This window comes from Fibroporia radiculosa, assembly GCF_000313525.1.
Source record: "Fibroporia radiculosa TFFH 294 genomic supercontigs, scaffold40859, whole genome shotgun sequence".
Taxonomy (NCBI): Eukaryota; Fungi; Basidiomycota; class Agaricomycetes; order Polyporales; family Fibroporiaceae; genus Fibroporia; species Fibroporia radiculosa.
Genome location: NW_012133511.1, coordinates 5835 through 25397, shown reverse-complemented (window position 1 = coordinate 25397; position 19563 = coordinate 5835). Strand labels below are relative to the sequence as shown.

The 19563-nt window shown below is 51.0% G+C and overlaps 7 protein-coding genes across 7 annotated transcripts; 5 read left to right on the top strand and 2 right to left on the bottom strand.

The window, feature by feature from the left end:
• Window positions 1-876: 876 nt before the first annotated feature.
• Window positions 877-1881, top strand: FIBRA_08177 (uncharacterized protein; the record flags this gene model as incomplete). Its single annotated transcript, XM_012329831.1, has 4 exons — window positions 877-1031; window positions 1099-1196; window positions 1257-1349; window positions 1403-1881. 4 exons carry the CDS (start codon window positions 877-879, stop codon window positions 1879-1881), a joined length of 825 nt encoding a protein of 274 aa, XP_012185221.1.
• Window positions 1882-3261: 1380 nt separating this feature from the next.
• FIBRA_08176 (uncharacterized protein) lies at window positions 3262-3828 on the bottom strand (the record flags this gene model as incomplete). The annotated part of the gene is made up of 4 exons (XM_012329830.1): window positions 3262-3359; window positions 3412-3499; window positions 3548-3658; window positions 3712-3828. 4 exons carry the CDS (start codon window positions 3826-3828, stop codon window positions 3262-3264), a joined length of 414 nt encoding a protein of 137 aa, XP_012185220.1.
• A 2168-nt stretch (window positions 3829-5996) lies between these two features.
• On the top strand, window positions 5997-9330 carry FIBRA_08175 (uncharacterized protein; the record flags this gene model as incomplete). The annotated part of the gene is made up of 21 exons (XM_012329829.1): window positions 5997-6032; window positions 6086-6142; window positions 6198-6361; window positions 6414-6621; window positions 6675-6686; window positions 6732-6776; window positions 6836-6918; window positions 6970-7048; window positions 7108-7114; window positions 7175-7404; window positions 7465-7567; window positions 7647-7729; window positions 7817-7997; window positions 8041-8117; window positions 8192-8272; window positions 8333-8456; window positions 8643-8885; window positions 8961-9083; window positions 9149-9192; window positions 9251-9263; window positions 9302-9330. The coding sequence occupies 21 exons, from the start codon at window positions 5997-5999 to the stop codon at window positions 9328-9330; spliced, it is 2022 nt and encodes a 673-aa protein (XP_012185219.1).
• Window positions 9331-11272: 1942 nt separating this feature from the next.
• Window positions 11273-12694, top strand: FIBRA_08174 (uncharacterized protein; the record flags this gene model as incomplete). The annotated part of the gene is made up of 5 exons (XM_012329828.1): window positions 11273-11365; window positions 11421-11614; window positions 11673-11834; window positions 12039-12216; window positions 12275-12694. 5 exons carry the CDS (start codon window positions 11273-11275, stop codon window positions 12692-12694), a joined length of 1047 nt encoding a protein of 348 aa, XP_012185218.1.
• A 2075-nt stretch (window positions 12695-14769) lies between these two features.
• On the top strand, window positions 14770-16485 carry FIBRA_08173 (uncharacterized protein; the record flags this gene model as incomplete). The annotated part of the gene is made up of 2 exons (XM_012329827.1): window positions 14770-15668; window positions 15726-16485. 2 exons carry the CDS (start codon window positions 14770-14772, stop codon window positions 16483-16485), a joined length of 1659 nt encoding a protein of 552 aa, XP_012185217.1.
• Window positions 16486-17147: 662 nt separating this feature from the next.
• On the bottom strand, window positions 17148-17553 carry FIBRA_08172 (uncharacterized protein; the record flags this gene model as incomplete). Its single annotated transcript, XM_012329826.1, has 3 exons — window positions 17148-17184; window positions 17243-17340; window positions 17407-17553. 3 exons carry the CDS (start codon window positions 17551-17553, stop codon window positions 17148-17150), a joined length of 282 nt encoding a protein of 93 aa, XP_012185216.1.
• A 225-nt stretch (window positions 17554-17778) lies between these two features.
• FIBRA_08171 (uncharacterized protein) lies at window positions 17779-19376 on the top strand (the record flags this gene model as incomplete). Its single annotated transcript, XM_012329825.1, has 9 exons — window positions 17779-17838; window positions 17892-18042; window positions 18095-18189; window positions 18254-18345; window positions 18399-18643; window positions 18706-18761; window positions 18841-19184; window positions 19247-19295; window positions 19362-19376. The coding sequence occupies 9 exons, from the start codon at window positions 17779-17781 to the stop codon at window positions 19374-19376; spliced, it is 1107 nt and encodes a 368-aa protein (XP_012185215.1).
• Window positions 19377-19563: the final 187 nt, after the last annotated feature.

Below are 19563 nucleotides of genomic sequence, written 5' to 3'. Positions count from 1 at the left end.
ATCCAAATAAGATATAACTACATCGCGAGTTGTGAGTTGCATCTCTTTTCTTGCAAACGACACATACTATCTGACATATACACACCAGTACTCGATGTATCCTGGTCACAAATTCGTGACAATCGGGACTTCGAATATCCCGCTTACTTGGTCTCGTGCCCAGACGTGTCGAACTGGGTACGAGACCACGCTTACTGGCTTACTGCTGTCACGTCATCCACAACCACGGCCACTGCAGTCAATAAATGACCACGGCTGCAATGAAGCCTGTGGAAGTTACACCCATTGCAAGTGGCACGGAAACATGGTTGACACTTGAGCCCCACTGGCAGGAGGAAATTCTACAGGCGCAACAGCCTTGCGCAGTATTTCGTTGTCAGCGCCTTTTATGCTCACGCCCTCTTCTCCAATCCTCTCTATGAGTCTTCTTCCTTATTTCCCTTGCCAAAATCCACTTGTACTTCTGTGACCACAACGCCTGAAAACCTTTAGCACCGACGCCTACGACGAAGGAGACTTGGTCCTGGGACAAAGGCAGCAGCACGACACGCTCTTGGTCGACCACGTATATACTCCAATAGCGCTTATGTGTAATAAATCCGTCGTGAGGAATCAGAAACATACGTCTGAACGTTCCCTGCAGAGGAACACAGCAGGCGACCGAAATCGGGCCACCGGAGGCCGCCCTCCGGCGATACTTATCTTGGCAGGATGCTGACCACGTGGTGCCATCACGTCGGATCCTAATGCGGTAAGTAGGATTGCCTGCCGAGGTTGAAGAGGCCCCCCGCGGGCACAAGACCGTGAGGCTCTCTTCTGCTCTCCTCCTGCGAGCTTGACTTCCGAGACTCCGTGCTCCAACTCGCAGCGTCCGCCATGTATCTCTCTATGATCTATGTTCTGTCTTTCTTGCTCTTAACAGCGCGTGCTATACCCGTACGACCCCAGGCTCGCGATGTCGTTGACCCACCTGTCACAAACCCCACTGCTGATACTGTGTGGAATGTCGGGCAGACAGTAACGGTTACCTGGTATGTTTGAACCTTGAGCGAGATGTGTTGCCATGAACCTAACACTATATTGCTCTTTCTTCTATAGGAACACTTCGGTCATTCCACCATCAGCTAACCTCACCAACCCGGAAGGAATGGTTGTTCTTGGATACTCGACCTGGCAGAACGAAAACTTGATGATCGGTGGGTATGCTGCGTGTTTTGATGCTGCCAAATACACTGATGCCTTGTACCCGCCTGCAGACACCCCGCTGGCACAAGGATTCCCTCTCACAGCGGGCCAAGTCTCCTTCGTTGTTCCGTCTGTCCAGACCAGAACAAACTACATCGTTGCTTGTATGTCATCTTTGATTCTGAACAATAATATAGTGGTTGACAGACACTACCAGTGTTCGGTGACTCCGGTAACATCAGCCCCAACTTCACGATCATTGGAACTTCGGCACCCTCATCGCCATCTTCTAATGATCCTACGACGACAGATGTTTCATCTATCCCGTCTTTAACTGCAGCACAAACCAGTACTGCGCTCATGACCACCACGGTGACGTCGGAGGCTGTCACAACTGTACCTGGTACAACAAGCACCAACACTGTGATCAGGATTTCTTCCCCGACCTCCAAAGGAACAAGTTCTGTAGGCTCGACGACGACAAGTAATACTTCGGCATCAGCGCACTTGCCAACTTCCATTGCATCTACGCCCTCTTCTTCGCCTTTTTCGCCCGCGACATCTGGGGCGACAAACCCGACACAGACGACAACCATGACAACAACTACAAGTAGTGCTTGGTCCTGGGCCAAGGGCGGCGTGGCGCGACCCTGGTCGATCGCGATCATATCTCTTGTCGCTTTCGTGATGCTTTAAAGCGCGCGTAGTGCGATCCCTGATGACGACGATATATAGTGACGGCTTGGCTATACTTGGTTCAAGCTTTTGGTTGACGATGATCTATTATGACTCTACGTTTTGACTAATCGCTCTTGCACATACATACCCACATTTTGCACGTACTTCTTTAGTTGCATTGCATATCCCGGACTGACGGCTACGGACTCTGGTGGTTGCATGGTACTCTCTGAATTGAGGTAACGATTCTTACTCTCACGATTGCGTACAGAGCACGCCTTGTACCATGTTATGGATACTACTCTTCACCATTCATGATTTAGCGCAGTTTTGTTCAGTTTTGTATGATCCAAGAAAGCAGGATCGGTTTCTAAGTTGAGCTTCTTAGTGCTCTTGAAGAAGTTCATGGATGCATCTGTCTTTATCCCTGGTCTATCGAAACAAGGCTCCAACGTCATTTTAGAAATGAGTCGAATGCGGTGGATGCTAAGGCTGTCGAGTGGAAAGGTTGGCCAAGACGTTTAAAAGTCCGCTACTTTTGTCTCTCGACTGACGTGCAAGTATACAAGTGCGAGGATACCACTGGTAGTTGTGGGACAGAATTTGAGTACCATCACACTCTAGTAGCTCTCACTCAGGAGCCAGGTAAGCTAGTTGTTAACACCGTCACGAATGCAAAGTATTGGTTTCAGATTCAGTAGCATTACCAGTGGGCGCAACAGGAGTTTCATGGCGCTGTCCGGAGTCGGAATGTTATATGTGGGTTCAATAGAGCGCTCTCACTTGGAATTCAATTGATAGCAAATTCTAAAGTATTTTGCGAGGCCTGATTCGTACGCGTCCGTAGCGCTCGGTCATACTATACGTGACGCGGTGCCTTTAAGGTTCATGGACTCTCGAGGGTCCTCTCAGACAGGAAGACAGCTCAATGGCGACCACATCTGTAGACGATCAAGTCAGAGCTGTGTTGATTAGAACAATAATTTGGATACGCCTATGACATTCTCAAGACATTCTAGTCGAACTCTATGACTCGGATAATGTATATAGCATTGATACATCTAGGCCTTTGCTCCAGAATTTACAGAATTCAAGAGGGCAAACAGATCGCCAATGACTAGTTAGCTACACGGTATGCTACAAAAATGGCTCATCGATAAACTCATCCCCATCCGGCGGGGGCATTGTTTTTGCTTGAAGACTTATCTAGTATAAATATGCCGCGGCTCGCGGTCGACGCAAAGCTGGCGGAAAATAACCGCTATTGGGGGGGAAGATATAAAATATACCAACACAACGCTGGAAACGAAGCAGGAAGCAGGAGGGAAGAGTGAGCGAAATGAGGGAATTGTGAAGAAGGGGTCGATATGGCGTGGGAGGCTCGTGATGCTCGGGGCTCTATGGGTCGAAGCCCTTGTTCATGAAGTTCCACTCGACGGTCAGGACACCGACGGAGAGATCAGCTCCGAGTGACTCGAACAGCGAAGGGCTCATATCTGACCTGGAGGTAAGTGCCGGAGATCGCGGGCGCATGAAATATGTACGTACCGATGGCAGTGGCATCACATCCCATGCACTCGTCACGAGTCTGGCCATAGGCGGAGACGCCATTAGCCGTGTTTGTGATGTGGATCCACTGGGAGGAAACGGTAAGCAATCGATGTGAGGCGAAAAGATGTCTTACCTGGTTGCAGTTACCGCCGCCGCCGTAGATGTCATGAGAGATGGCGACAATGGGGTCAGAATTCACATTCTCGTATCCACAAGCACCTAGGCCAACGTCGAACCAAGTTCCCTGTTAACATATTGTCAGTATGCGCATATTGCACCCAGTATATGGGTACGCACACGTCCAGTATGGGTGGTACGCTTGTCAAGCACAGCTGTACTAGCGGTGACAGGGGACGCAGAGACGGAGACAACGAGGGCGCAGAGAGCGAGAGAAATAGCTGTAAGACGAGACATTGCAAAAAGGAGCGATAGTGTGTGCACGGGTGCCACCGAAGACAGATGAGAATGTTAAAGTGACACGAGGCCGAATTGGCGAATTGGACTCGTTGAGTTAGTTGGGTGATCTTGAGTTCTTTATTTATGGAAAAGTGTATGTCCACGGGTACCTTGAGAAATTTTCCGCTATGGTCGAGACTCAGTAAGATAGGCCGGCGACCCTGCATCCTCAAACCGGGAAGAGACAATGATGTGAAAATGAAAAACCACCATATGTTCACTGAAGCGCATGCGGCACGCGTACACAGTAATGGAGATTTGGCTTCAGCAATCAGAGACAGTCGATTGTCAGTTTTGTTCGAAGACAGACCGGCGGCAGGAACTGGGGGACTCGCTACATTGTTCGAGAGTCCAACCGGAAGCGCGGCGGAGGGCGGCCCGCTCCAGCTAGGAACGGAGCATTATGTAAAGCGCCATCCCATATAGAGTAACTCCCGATTGTGTGCGGTAGTCCAGCGCGGTTAGCCTGAGGTTCAGCAGTTCGATCGGCGAACTGAGCATGTGGTCGAGTTGGAATTTTTGTCGATTCCAGCATTTTAGCGCAATGCTCAGGGTAGATAGATCGAGTGTTCCACCGGTGTCGACGATGGTATTCAAAAATTGGCTGCTATAGCACGGTTCTTTGCACGAGGCTGAGCAACAGAACTACTGTTACTAAAACGTCATGATGTAGGTTCTAAAATGACTGGGGAGACGACGCCAGACGGGAAATTTCGACTTCAATCGGCAAGCCTCGTTGGGAAAAAATAGCACATAGATCGATGGCGCAGAGGTCCAGATAATGAGAATCTGTGTTTGGCGATCGCCCCTGGTTCCGCTTTTGTTCAACGTTTGAAATGCTACACAAGAAGATGGGCCCTTGATGTCACCGTAGTACATGCAAGCGTCCTGCACCAGCTTCGAGTACGCGCGCTATGATTGCAAGATCTCGAATAAAGAGCTGGAGTAAAAGCACCGTCCCTTATGCGCAGCCGCGATGGGAGAATGTGCTGCCAGAAGACGATATCACCAGAAGTCGCAGGGTGCAGCAACGTCATGTACGTACATCGGAATTGCTCTCAGACAGCCGTAATTAGAATGGCATACGTGGGTGGAAGTACTGTTGTATGGCATCGATAGCACATGTGCGCGCGACAACCCGCTTCAGCATGTCGTAACTGACCGGGATATGCTTTTACAAAGTTCCGCGGTCTTAGAGCGGGCCAATGGTATAGGCAAATAATGCAGTCTCGACATTGCGTGGCAACACAGTCAAACACGCAGGACTTTATCGATATTATCTAGGAATGAATTAGCTTTCAACAAACAAACAGACGTCGGAATTACAAGCTGAATACTGCGTTGATTCGGAACTAGCTGAGCTCATGAATCAGTTAGTATAAATCATGTCCTAGAAAGAATGGAGGGTAGAATGAGGTCCTGCGAAATGGTCACATACGAGAAGACCGCTACGGTATGTAACTTGACTCGATGAGTACGTACCATCTGAGCGGAACGACTTGTTATCTCCATGGTAATCAGTGTGACCATTGGTGACCTGGCGCCATTCTGATCAATGCCTTTGAAAAGCGGAATCGAGATTGGGCATACGAGTGGGTAGGGGCTCGTGGTAGACACACGCATACATTCATTAGTGAACCAAGAGCTGTGCAAGTCACAATATCACTACTACGATTCTGAACAGCAGGTCATGGCAAGTAATCACTGTTGTTAGCTGTGTAGTTTTGCCTTCATCCAATTAATGGCCTAAGAAATGGGTAGAAGGGAGATATTGCGGATCAATTGCAAGGGTAACACCGTTTGTAGAGTAGGTCGAGCAGCAGGCTTTGGTATGAACAAAAGCAGCGTTTAAGACGCTCCGGGACATGTTACTGACAAGACCTGGTGCTGGCAATGGCACTTAAGGGTGGCGGAACGTAGCGATAGGCATGTGATCAATAAAAGCGAGTTGCCGATCGCGATTCCCGTGGCAGCCACTCTTGATCATAAGCCACCAACAACGGCGGATACGCAGCCGGGGCGGTGGTCGCATTCTTTGAGCCTATACTTTCTGCTCTCGACAAATTCGGAAATTGTTTGAGTTCTAATTTCTCTACTCAAGCGGGCCGTGCTATATACAAAGTATCATGAGCGGCGAGCGGACATATGGAGAGGATCTGCCAGTAAAGTTGCATTTCGCAACGATGTCTGGGCTGAACTCATGGGCATTGAATAGGACCAAGTCGATCGGCTAGTGAACTTATCCGACGCCCAGCTTGAGCTGCTCGCAGATGTCAGCTGCCATCTTGTATCATTTGCCAATCCAGACTTATGGTTCAATGCTCCAGGTACGCGAGTTGTACAAAGACCGGGCTGCACTAGAGCGTGACTACGCTGCGAAACTCCAGGCACTCGCAAGAAAGGCGGCAGAGAAGAGGAGCAAAAAGGACTCGATGTTGGTAGTAGGGAGTGAGCCTACCAAAGCTTGGGGCGAAGATACACTGCAACGAAGGTCTGGCCATGCCTCTCGCTGCTACGTTTTCGCTGTTGAAAATTCTCTACAGCACTTGTCACATTGCGTACTCGCAGATTATCTCATCGATTCTTGACTCGGCCCAGGCTCACGTCAACTTATCTGATGCACTGGCCTCTCAAGTGGTGGATGTTCTCAAGGGCACCGAACGTCGGCATGAAGATGCCAAGAAGAAGCAAGAACAATACTTCACGAAGCTTCTATCAGAGAGAGACCGTGTGTACGCTAGCCGTGCCAAGGTTCGCTCGCTCGTTCTTCTTTTTACATGAAACGTTGACTTGGGGCCCGACAGAGTAAACAAAAGGTACGATCTGGAGAAACACTGTAAATGACACCAACCTGTTTCTAGTACGATGAAGAATGCAACGAAGTTGAAACATACCGCTTGAAACAAGTTAATAACAATTCATTTGGAATTTGCCCCACTTGATAACCCGATGTAAATGAACACAGGAGCGTTCCTCCGACGATCGTCATGCAGAACGAGCTGCAAAACAATACGAGCAGCAGCAAGTTGATATGCTCAACGGGAAGAAGTACGAGAGATTTCCCCCCCTAAATTTGCTACTGACCATCTTACAATTTAGTTCCTATCTTATCGCCATCGCCGTTTCTAACAAGGTGAAGGAAAAGTTCTACAAGGAGGATCTGCCAGCATTGGAGGACGTAAGTACCTTTCGAACATACCTTTCGTAGCATTCTCGCTTACTGATTGTTGTTCAAAGCAATTCCGTTCGTCCCTTCTAAGCGCAAATCACTGTTTTACGTCATTATTCACGCGCCTCTAATCAGAAACTCTACATAGTCAACTTATCACAAAACTCGCTTGTATAATGCTGCAAGCACAGGCGTTGCAGAAGAATCATCTGGACACACTTAGCGGACACATTGCAGCTGCGGAAGGAAAAATTGGAGCCATCAGTCCACGGGCGGATCAGGATCTATTCATCGAGCACAACATCCGAGCATTCATGCTACCTCCTGACTGGAGCTTCGAGCCGTGCGCCACTCACTACGACAGCGTAACTAAACTATCACCCATATCTGATTCATGTCCATTACCGATTACTATCTGTTTTCAGGGTGATATGAGTGTAGAATCCGCTCCTAAGATTTATTTACAAAATCGCTTGACCAAGTGCAGGGAGAAGCTGGGTGAATTGACGCCAATCATTGATGCAAAGCGTGAGTTCGCTGAGACTTTTCATCTGATATGCTATCAAATTACTCTTCCATCACATATGCCTGTTTGTCGAAACAATAGGCAGGGACGTGAACCAATTAGCGAAGATGGTGGAAGCGTATTCCGTAGACCCAAAGCTAGGCAGTGCAGTAGAGGCATCAGACGTAAGTGTACGGCCTTCCTCTACGGATTCAGTACTCAAGCTACCCTTCGGTTCATGTGATGGTGATTGTTGTCTTCGAAATCATCAGAATTATCTAGAGGCTCAACACCAGCTGACATTTTACACAACGTCCGAATGTTTGTTATCAGCGGAGGTGGAGACCATCGCCGCGGCCCTCAGTGGTGCGTGCTTCTCCCTTTCAGCCTCGTGTTTTCCCTTCCTCCGCGTAACAGTATGTCTGAAGACCGCTACAACGCCTTCATGTCCTCGTGAGTGAGATTCCATGACGGCCCGCTAATCTTCGCGAACCAGGTGATGAGGGCGATCAGAGGCCACATGCATTCAAGAGTGTCGCCTTCTCTATTCCCGCTGCCTGCGTTTATTGCAAGGTTCGTCATTCACTCCACCTGGGCACGTGGACACTAACTCGCCAGTTGGACGGATCAAATTCACGTCTGTGCAGTCGCCTATATGGGGGCTAGGTAAGCAAGGGAAGACCTGCAAGGTCTGCGGGATTGCTGTTCACACCAAGTGTGAACTCAAGGTCGGTAGGCCTTGGAGTCAATACTGGGTGAGCGGAGTTACAGCACTGACGCTCGCGCAGGTCCCAGCGGACTGCTCAGGATCTCGTGGGACGGCCCGTGCCCCTGCTTCTGGTACTACATCTGCTACGTCTGCATCTGTCTCACGCTCGTCCTCGACTATTTCCAAGTTAAGCGACTCTCAAGGTTAGTAACACGCATTGGCTTGGGACAATTCTGATCCTGCTCGGACTCTGGATACATCGGCTGCGCCATCAGCATCAGTGTCGAGCACGCCGACGCCGTCATCCTTCGCACCATCAATTGCCGAGGACACTCATCTGAGGGGCCGTATACTATTCAGTTTCTCCCCGAACTCACCTTTTGAATTAGCGGTTTCGGGTAAGGGCACGTTTCTTCCCGCGAAGAGAATCAATTCACAAAATGTTGTAGAGGGCAGCGAGGTTCAAGTGCTAGAAGAAGATGACGGGTCCGGATGGATTAAAGTCGCCGATCAACATGGAGGTAGAGGTCTCGTCCCAGCCTCCTACATTGAATTATCAGAAGGACCTGCTGCGACCGCTCCTCGTGTTGCTACTGTCTCACCGCCTCGCCAACAAGGGTCTGGTCAATTCGGTATGTTCTGGAACATCGCTATCATCTTTCACTCCCTCACAGAATAATACACAACTGGATATTAATCCATTGCAGTGCGAGGTATTTATCAATATCAAGCACAAGGTCCAGATGAAATAAGTGTTACGGAAGGTGGTTTGCTCGAATTGACAGGTGGCTCCACAGGGGGGACCAACTACGCTGACGGTTGGTGGGAAGGTAGGAGCACGATCGTCACATATTACTGTCTTCCTGGATTCTAACGAACGTGTCTATCGGTACAGGTATCGATACCATGGGGAAGAAGGGCATATTTCCCAGCAACTATGTAAGCGCCCGTTGTCTTGGTGTGCGAGGCTTCGTTACTTACCGCACGGTGGTTCTAGGTGAAGCGCGTCAGTACGTAGAAATCGCGATCGCGCTAAATCATGCCATAGTCCTGTTCGTAGCATATCTTCTTACGTAGCCATGGTCTTCTGCCTGGTGCTAAGATTACCCTTATACCGAACTCGTTACTCCCAGAAGACCGTGAGGGGGACGTCACATATCTTGAGAGCGGGATCGAACAATGGGCAAGATGCCAAATTCATCCTGCTTTATGAGAAAACTAGATTGGACTGTTCTAGACACCAAGCCTTGCGGCGGATAGCTGCGGCCGACGACGCACATTCGTACTTCTAGCTTTTCACGCGGAGTCGTCCAGCCTCCCGGTGCTGATCGCGGAGACGTTAGCTACTATTGCGCAGAATGGGTGAAGGCATGTTCTCCTCTCGTTATGTTGCTGGGCATTTCCAATCTTTCCCATTTTAAATGCCCACTGAGAAGAGCAAATTATAGTTGTGTCGTCATTGTGGGTACTGATCATATCGTTATCGGCACGCAAACCACCGTGCCACAAGGCTTCGCGTTTAGTAATGTAGCACATATGGAACTATGTCGATAGCTTAGAACCCAACGTTTCGCAATTCGAGTACAAGTTTAGCATCGGAGTAGACAATCGAAGACATCAACATGCCGCCAAACCGCTGGTCGTAAGAGACCCTAGGAATAAACCGATGAGGTGATGAGAGGACCTCGAGCACTGCGACAGTGTTGCCGTCAGGGAGAAAGTAGACGAGCGGCTGTCTGGTCAAAATATTTCTACTCTGAAATTTTCTTGCCACAGACATATAAAAGAGCCGTGTGGAGGCACTTTGAGATACCCCAACTCCCAGTCCAATACCTCATGAGCACCTGCTATGCGCTTTATAACCCTCACCTCAGCCGACACGTCCTACAAGATTCGTCGGTGAAAATATCTGACAAGACGATGATTCCACGTTGCACACCTTTTGCCATGTGCTGAAAAACAGAACTCATAGTGCGTCATCGAGCTTTCTTTCCCTCTCTTGCACCGAAAGAGTGAGGACACAGAGGAAATGTCATGTCACTATTTTGACGACATCAGTTAGAGTGTTGGATATCTCCTTGGCCTTGTCTAGGCATCGTCTTCGCCAGTCACCCATTGCACTAGCGCGGTGTCAGCTAGACTTGCGCGTCTTCGTGTAAGCTAGGAACAGTGCTATTGCGATGGATGACGCGACGACGATTTCGAAGCGGGTCCAAGCGTAGTGCATCCACTCTGCTATACACGATGGTCAAAGGCCGACCAAATAAGTCTGATATGTGCTAGAGTACTGCGCAAACCAGATGACGCGCAAATAGCCAGCCTTCTGCGTTACCTACCAGTAACTGCAGATTCTACTGCCTGCATTAATCCTAAAGGGAAAGATTCAATGCACGACGGCAGCGCGAATGATTGAAGTATACCGGTCCAAGATCCACAGATGTCATTTTCTAGAGTGTATGTTGATTGTGGCAGGTACGTAGCTAGTCGAGGTATGAGATATTCCCGCATCTAAACAAGGTGGCGATTGCGTCTGTGATGTCGTTATATATACATGAAGCATTGGACCGGTTGGACATACGGCACCGTTATATAAGCCATTAGCAGCATCATCTTGATCGGTTGTATGCTTCGGCAGAAAATGCTAATTTGGCCCTCGATCTAATTAATCCATCGGCTGTGGTACACAACTACACTTGAAATATTGACCCATATAAATTATAAACTCACTTCATATCTTCGAAAAGTGTCTCTGAGATTAGAGTTGTGCGAGCCTGGCGAGAGGATCTCCATGTACGAGTTCATTGCAGCGGTGAAAGGTGCCAAAGTGAAACTCTTTCAATCTCGGAGGCAATTGCTCATTGGCGCCAAACAAACAGACACAAATAAAGCGCTGCTCAGCTCGGATCCGGGAATGTCTCCGAGCTTGCCTAGTACCACATTGGCTTCTCTACTTGTTTTGGGTCGCTCAGATTTTGTGAAGACTCAAAGACGACCCCGACATACTTCACTCTCTCTCAGAATGTCTCGAATACGAGATGTCTGGGCACCCAACTTGGAGCAGGAGATGAGCAATATCCGCGATCTTATAGACCGATATCCCTATGTCGCAATGGTCTCAGTCTTCCCATCTTCACTCGCGGACCTTCTGTCACTCATCGTACCCTCAGGACACTGAGTTTCCTGGCGTGGTCGCTCGTCCCATAGGGTCGTTCAAGACTTCGTCGGATTACCACTATCAGACGATGCGATGCAATGTGGACCTGCTAAAGATCATACAAGTCGGTCTTACGTTGGCGGACGAGGAGGGTAATTATCCTCAGGATGTGTCAACATGGCAGTTCAACTTTCATTTCAGTCTCAAGTACGTGTCCACCGTCGTGTGGATTATGCTGCATAGACTTGCTTACGTAAACATGCAGCGAAGACATGTATGCTCCAGAATCTATCGACCTTCTACAGAAATCAGGTATTGACCTACAACGGCACGAGGAAGTGGGGATCGAGCCAAACGACTTTGCCGAGCTGATGATTACGTCGGGCTTGGTGTTAGCGCCAGAAACGAAGTGGATATCCTTCCATAGGTAGGTGCCGTAGTCCTCTATACCAGACATCCTTTATTCCGTGGCGGATAGTTTCCCAGGGCTATGCGCCGTGACATGCATCACTCTACCATCACTCTAGCCCTGGGTTAAAGTCGTGCCACTAGAATTTTATATTTGCTCCTACCTGGCCCCACTTGCACTCCCACACCTCTCCAAATTGCTCAACGTTCTTCCTTTATCTAGCGGATATGATTTTGGTTATTTCGTCAAGCTACTGACCGCGGAGTCATTACCTACCACGGAGGAGACATTCTTTGAGGTGTTACGTACATGGTTCCCTACAATATATGACATCAAGTTCGTAATGCGCGCCTGCAAAGTCCTCAAAGGAGGCTTGCAAGACGTTGCGGACGATCTCGGGGTAACGATCGCATTTCTCTGGCCACGCACACTAGTGCTAACCGAGCGGTCTCCGACAGGTCATGCGAATAGGCGCATCACATCAAGCCGGTTCAGACTCACTCTTAACAGCGTCCACATTCTTCAAAATGCGCGAGCTCTACTTCAATGATTACATCGACGATGCAGAGTACAACCACAAATTGTACGGCCTCGGACAGACCTTTATCACGAATGGTATCACCGAGCCCGTGCGCGGGAGCGCAGCCACTATTGCGGAGCGCGAAGATCGCGGGCCTGTGCGCGAGGCGCACAACCAGACGCCAGGCTCAGTACAAAATCAGAGTCTCGCCGCCGTCGCAATGGGTTTAGGCGGATCACTCTCCACACCTGCACTTGCAGGTGCGCTACCAGCATCCCTACAGCCATCATCGCCATACGGCCCGATGGGGGCAAATGCACCATATATGCGTGCCGCAATTGGGGTAGGAGGGCGATAGGCAGTCTGACAATGTTTGACATGTGGACAGCGGTTTTCTGTGTCGATAGTGCCAGGACTTTCTTGTATCTGAATTATAGTGGAGTGTATTGTGTTTTTTTATATCATTCTTGTTCCCACATTAAGCGAAAGAGAATCGGGTGTGTGTGTCGCTGCCATAATTGTACATGGTGATCTTTACCGTTTGGTAAACAGGCGGTTAGTGCGTAGGGAAGTGGAACCACGGAAGTCAGAAGGAAGGAGTCTGAGATACAGCCTCGAATTTCCATGCCTGAGATGCACTATGGCTATGCAGCGAAAGATCCGTCTAGGAAAGCTTCAGAACGCCCGACCTAAGCTCGTCGCAAATTTGCGTGGACAACGCACCGCTATGGCACCTGGTACGTGCGGAGAAATGATAGAAGCAGCCTGACGGAGCCGGTGCCTAGCCGCAGAAGCGATTACGCACTGCAGCTCTCTGCACGGACGTCGCCAGGCTGCGAAACCAGCACGATTACGCATGGAAGCACATGTGCGGCAGGCAGACTCGAGTAGCAGGGTACACGGCTCGAAAAGCGCGGGCAGAACCCGTGAGGCGGCGAACTGTGTACTTAAAATCCGTAGGGTCAGCTGATTCTGATCTCTGGGAATCCTGGTACTTACGCTGCGCTGGGTCCCTGAGCTCTGCGTAACCCAGAAACAGTCACCGCTAGCCTCGATAGATAGGGCGTGAGCGCGACCGGGAACTTGCGCGGTATGCTCCTTCCTGGCTTGAGTCTATTGAATGCGAAGGATGTGGCCTTTAGCATCCACCAAGAGGGGCTAGCTCATCCATTTCTCCGCATAGAAAACGATCAGGAGTGGACGTCGAAAACGCATGTTTGGGGCACTCGTGCAACGTGGTGTAGATTGATCCACAGGACAGACCTTCCCTAGACTCTCAGAAGGCCATGGGTTCCCGATACAGCCTAGAATTTGGGGGCGGAGCGAGTGGAGAAGTAAACACTTTTGCCATACTGGTGTGCGACCGATGTAAGTTAATTGGTAGTATTGATCGAGGGGGCCGAGATAGCAGGAGAGCTGGGTAGATTAATAGATGATTGTACTGGTCCCGGAGTGGTCACTTGAGGCTCATGAACGGCAAGGCTTCGCCCGTAGCAAGGCAACAGCGCATCGGAAGGACGGGGGTAGGCCTTGGAATAGCTACGAGTGGGAACATCAACGATCGCGCGCGAGGGTAGACGTGGATCCGAGAGCTTCTACGTTCATTTTGTCGAATAAGCCTGCTCCATTCACATCAATGAGATACACGAGCAAGTTTGCCAGTGGTGTCTCCGACCTTACGGGCAGATGAGGGACATGTTTCAAGAACTCGCTCAGGGCAGGCGGCGTCCTAGCGAATCGTCATCGATAACCGCGGAATGTAGCTCCAGGGTCTATCTCCGCCATGGAATGCCTCCGAAAGTTGGACAACAGTGTAGCTAGGACCACCTGGGAGAATAATATTCGGTTGTAAATATATGGCTCACCAGAGGGCATCAGCTATGAACATCATTGTTCCAGGAGTGGCAAATTGACCACACCGAGGGAAAGATCTGTCATAACGAGAATATATGTCATGGAGGCGGAAAAGGAGACAAGGACGTACACGGCGAATTCGTAGACCTGCTATATTCTGACATGGCAGATCCGTAAACAGACGGGTCGAGCCGTGCATTCAATAGGGATGAGTCGGATGGTGGGGAGCGGTTTGGTGGAATAGACGGAGCCCATGGCCATGAGCAGGATGCACGTATGCAGTGCGAATCAAACTTGAAATGAGGACGAGTAGATAGGACGAGCCAAAGTCGGATCGCAGGCCGATCTACAAACTCATCCTTCGCGCGGTGAAAGAAAACTTCATAAGCCGTCGAGTCCTCGCGTTCCCCATCTCTGTTCTGGACCATCACCATCTCCAGAGCGAGGTCGCTGCTCGCCGTCGCCAGCAGATGCGGACGCATGATGGACAACCACAACCAATATGTTGGCCTCGTGTACCATCACCCTTCGTCTTTTTTTGACCACCACCCCCGCTCGCTGCCCCTCTCGACGACAGCCATGGCCTGGAATGCTGCACAGTCGTCGCCACCAAACAGTGCAGCTTCGACGAGCTCATCCCTCTACTCCGCCATGAGCCAACCTGACGACCGCGTCGACTACGCTAGGACGACGATGCATTCACGACAAGTTTCCAACCCATATGCCGGCCATCCTCATTCTCCATCTCTCCACTCTTCCACCCCAGATCCAGCTTTGTCGTTTGATTCTCCTCAGATCCAAAGCAGCATTGGGCCCAGCCGCATCCTCACCCGCCGCCGTGCACGCGCTGCCACTCATATCGCCGAGTCGGCACAATCCACCCCAGGCCAGCCGTACGACGTCAGTCCTTCACCTTTTCCTCTCAGATCATCTCCTGATCTATTCGTATCATTTTTCAAGCGACGTCAGCACTCTCTCGCGTTCGCTGGCCCCTCGCTGTCTCGTCCGCAGACTCCGAGTGGCGACCTCCCGGCTCTGCCACTCGGTGTCAATGCTGGCCCCGTTGGTTCCATTTCTGTTCCCTCTGCACCGTATCATTTCATGCCCTCTCATTCGCGCTCAACATCTGGTTCTGCCTCCTCTTCCAATGCCCGTTCCGCGTCCCCGGCGCTTAGTGTCGCTTCCACTAGGACCTCGCTATCTTCCTCGACCTCTGCCCATCTGTCACACCCGTACCCTTCCTATCCGGAATCAGACGCGCAAGTCGAATCGACACGTCCCAAGCATAAGAAGAAGCGTCTCCTCAGCATCCATCGCAAGGAGATATGCGAGTTCGCCCTCGCCCACGACAGCATGAAGCAGGAGGAGATCGCATCTCATTTTGGCGTCGAGCGCAGCACTGTCAGCAAAATCCTCAAAGAAAAGCATAGGTGGCTCCACGTCCGCGACGACGAGAAAGTTGCCGTCGCAAAGTTCAGGTAACCGTTTCCCCTTGCGTATACCGCTGCAGTGCATACTAAGATCATCTTATTGAGACCGTCCAAGTTTCCGGAGATTGAACATCAGCTTGAGAAGTGGCTGCAGCAATGCACCAAAGATGACGTTCACATCACCGACGCCATGATTCGCGAGGAGGCAAAGCAGGTTGCGCGCAACCTCGGCTGGTCAGAGGACCGGTTCAAGGCCAGCTCTGGGTGGGTCGAGAACTACAAGATTCGGGTCGGAATTAAAGGTGGAAAGTGCTCCGTCGTCGGCAGGGACGCGCTCAGAGCCCGCGCGAACGGCTGTGGTTTTTTACCTCCCGACGTCGCCCAGCATACGCCCGACGATCCTCTCCAGCGCGAGCTCGACGCACTCCCTGCATCCCTGCCTGATCCTCCGCCGGCCCCAGCTCAGGACCGTGCGCTTGAGCCGGAGTCGGGTCATGAAGACAGGCGTACCATTCAAACCTCATCTGCCATGCAGGTGGGGTGGCCCAATGCTGCTTCATCCTCTGGTGTCTACGACCACCCGGTTGCCCACGAACCGCTCTCGCTTCCCTGCCCAGTGCCTCTAGCCATGCCGCAACCTGACGGTGAGCAGCCCGGACAGACCTATCTCGTTTCGCCGATCGTGCATATTCACGAGCCAGAATTTGTGCCGTCGCTGACCGACGCAGAGGCGCTGGTCGACAAGCTGCTGTTTTTTTTCGCGGACGAGGCCAACGCGGATATGATAACCATCGAGCAGGAGGAGACTCTCCGTGAGATCAAGGTCGTACTGTACGATCAGATTCAGGGATCCGTTCGCCGGTAAGTCTCGGCGACGGAGGCAGGCGTTAGTGTGTGTGACGGGGTCGTGTCGTGTCGTTCCAAGTCTGATCAAACAAGGTTTGTATGTCAAAAGTGTCTCGCGCATATCACCCATGAACTGTGTCTTTGGTTGTATCGTTTCTTGCATCATGGACCACTTGTCATCCCATGCAACTGTCCCTTATTATCTGCATCATCGCTCTCATAGCCATTCCATGCATCGCATCACCATTTGTTATCTGCAATATTTGCATGTATGTCTCCTTTCTCCTAGGGTCTCATGTCACGGTACGTTGTATTTGTTCTTGCACTGGGCATCCATCACGTATCATTACAATGCATCACCACCATACATACATTGTGTCTCTACCACGAGTGCTTGTATCATTTCGAAAACCAATAAACCGTATTTTTAAGCTACAGCTCGCTGCACATAGTCTGCGTTGATCTGGATGTGCCTTTATGTGGTCATTGTACTGATCCTGCATGCAAACACGAAGCAGCAAAGGCGATCCCGAGGATACCCAAATCTGGTAGCGTGTTCTGGAGATGCTAAGTAGGTTAGCAGTGAGCGACGACTGCAACCGATAGTGAGTACGTTAGAGAAACTGACAAACGTGCTTCGATGGGAGAGAACGCACCCTTTCTCCCAATCAACGAAGCATCTCAAGACTTTTTCGTCTTAGTATCTTTTTCAGAGGTTCTAGCGTGCGCCTGGTCAGAGATCATCGCAGCAGTCGAGATGTAGTCGCTTCACTCACCCTTCCAGAGCCACATTCTTCATGATCGTCAGTTTGCCCGACGAGGCCGCAGATGCCACCTGCTGCTCTATGCTCCTATTAATTTTTGCGCTGAGCTCCTGAAGGATCGTGCCCAATCAGCTGACGTTAAAGATTCAAGCAGAATCAAAAGGATCTGGACTCACTCTATGCATTGCAGCTTGTTTCACAGCGACGGTTTTCTTCGGTGCGACATACCGCCTGCCCTTCTTCGGCTGAGCAGCAGCCTTCGCTGCGTGCCGTGACGCAGAGGATTTGGTTTTCTGCAGACCTTTCACCTGTCCTTGTGCCATGGCGCAAGCGCGGCTTCCAAGTTTCTAAGTATGTACTGGTTGCGAGAAGTTACTAAATTCTCACATTGAGGAACGCTGGAACAGGCGGTTTCTTAAACCGGTAAGAGGTGCGCCCCGTGCCCGGAAGGACCCGGTTCACCTGCCTGCGTCAAGCCTGGCGGCGAGCAAATATCATACCACGACGTGCTCGGTGCCCACTGTTTGCGACGTCGGCCGCCAGCCCTCATGTTGGCCGTACCGACGAAATGCGTGCGCGCCCAGCGCGTCATATCTCAGCAGAGAAAGGTCCGTACGTCGATACGTGGCGAGGGTGACTCGCGAACTAATTCCTGGGGCAGTTCCAGCGAGCCCTGCATGACCTCGTAACGCTGCCCAACAACAAGCCTGTGATCGCACATGGTCCTCCTGGGCGCAGCGCTAGTACGGGGCATGTTGCGACAGTTTTTGGCTGCACAGGGTTTTTGGGCAGATACTTGGTTGCTAAGCTTGGTGCGCCTTTTTGCTGCTCAAGGGTGCGCTGTTGATGCGATGGTCCCTGCAGCCAAGGCAGGCACACAAGTTATCATTCCGTACCGTGAGGAAGACGAAAAGCGACATTTGCGGGTGACAGGTGACCTTGGTCAGATCGTGTCGATGGTGTGTGCATTCTGAACATGGGTGCGAACTGCGATCATTGGTGCTCAACGCACAATAATGCTAGGAATGGGATCTTCGAAATGACGACCAGATCGCAGAATGTGTACGACACTCCGACATCGTCTACAATCTCGTTGGCCGGGAGTACGAGACCAAGTATGTATCATGCGCGGCCGTTTCTATGTAGGATCTAACCCGCATTTTTGTAGGAACTTTAACTTTGATGCCGTCCACGCCACGGGTGCACAACGCATTGCCAACATTGCAGCGCAATCCGGGGTGGCGCGATTCGTGCACGTCTCCCATCTGAATGCGTCTCACAATTCGCCGTCCGAATTCTACCGCTCGAAGGCACGCGGGGATGACCTTGTCCAGGAGGCCTTCCCTAGCGCGACAATCGTACGGCCTGCGATTATGTACGGCTACGAGGACAGACTTCTGAACAACATGGCCAGTACGTCGCGGCATTTCCACACGATATTTTCCCGCTCATACTCATGCTCCCTCTTCCTTCAGTCTGGCCCATCTGGTGGAAGCTGAACCACATGCAAACGAAGATCCGCCCGGTGCATGTAAGCCCACGCCTCAGCGTCCCGTCTCACCCTTCGCGCTCCCCGCTCTGATCGCGCCGCTTCTTTTCCACTCACGCAGGTCATGGACGTTGCTCAGGCGCTCACGAACCTCATCTCGGTGCCATCGCAGCCGGGGACGTTCAACCTCCCAGGGCCGTCCACACTCTCGTTCGAGTATCTGCTTGCACTTATGTCAAGTGTCACTTACACGCCACCGTCCCGTGCACCCGTCGTCCCCAAGGCGGTCGCAATCGCGCTTGCAAAGGCCGCGCAGGCGGTGTGGTGGCCCGCGCTGAGCCCAGACGAAGTGGTGCGCCGGTACCTCGACGACGCCGACGTGCCCGGAGACTGGGACAAGGTGGGCGTAGTGCCTGATGAGATCGAGCAACATGCGATCACTTACTTGAGGCGGTACCGCTCTGCGTGCGTGTAGTTGTGGATGAATGTGTTCCTGGTTTCGCTGAGATTATTGTTTCTTTCTTTAGAGAAAACTACGCGCGACCGACTGTGCTTCCCTCGTCTCGGGACGCTCTGGTAAGTGGCTTCCCATATCTTGAATTTGATTTGGTGATTTGGGGTTGACTGATTATGGTTGTACAGTACGAAATTCCGTAGCAGCCTCCTGTGTGGGTATATAGATGTTGAAGCAATTCATTTTTTTGATCAACAAACTCCTATATGCTGCACCTGGGTTCTAGATTGCTCAGGCTTATAAGGACATATTCACGTTGATCACCGCTAATTGTGCAATACTGATAAATGGCGGTTCGTCCACCAAAGGCGATGTGTCAAGCAGTAGTCT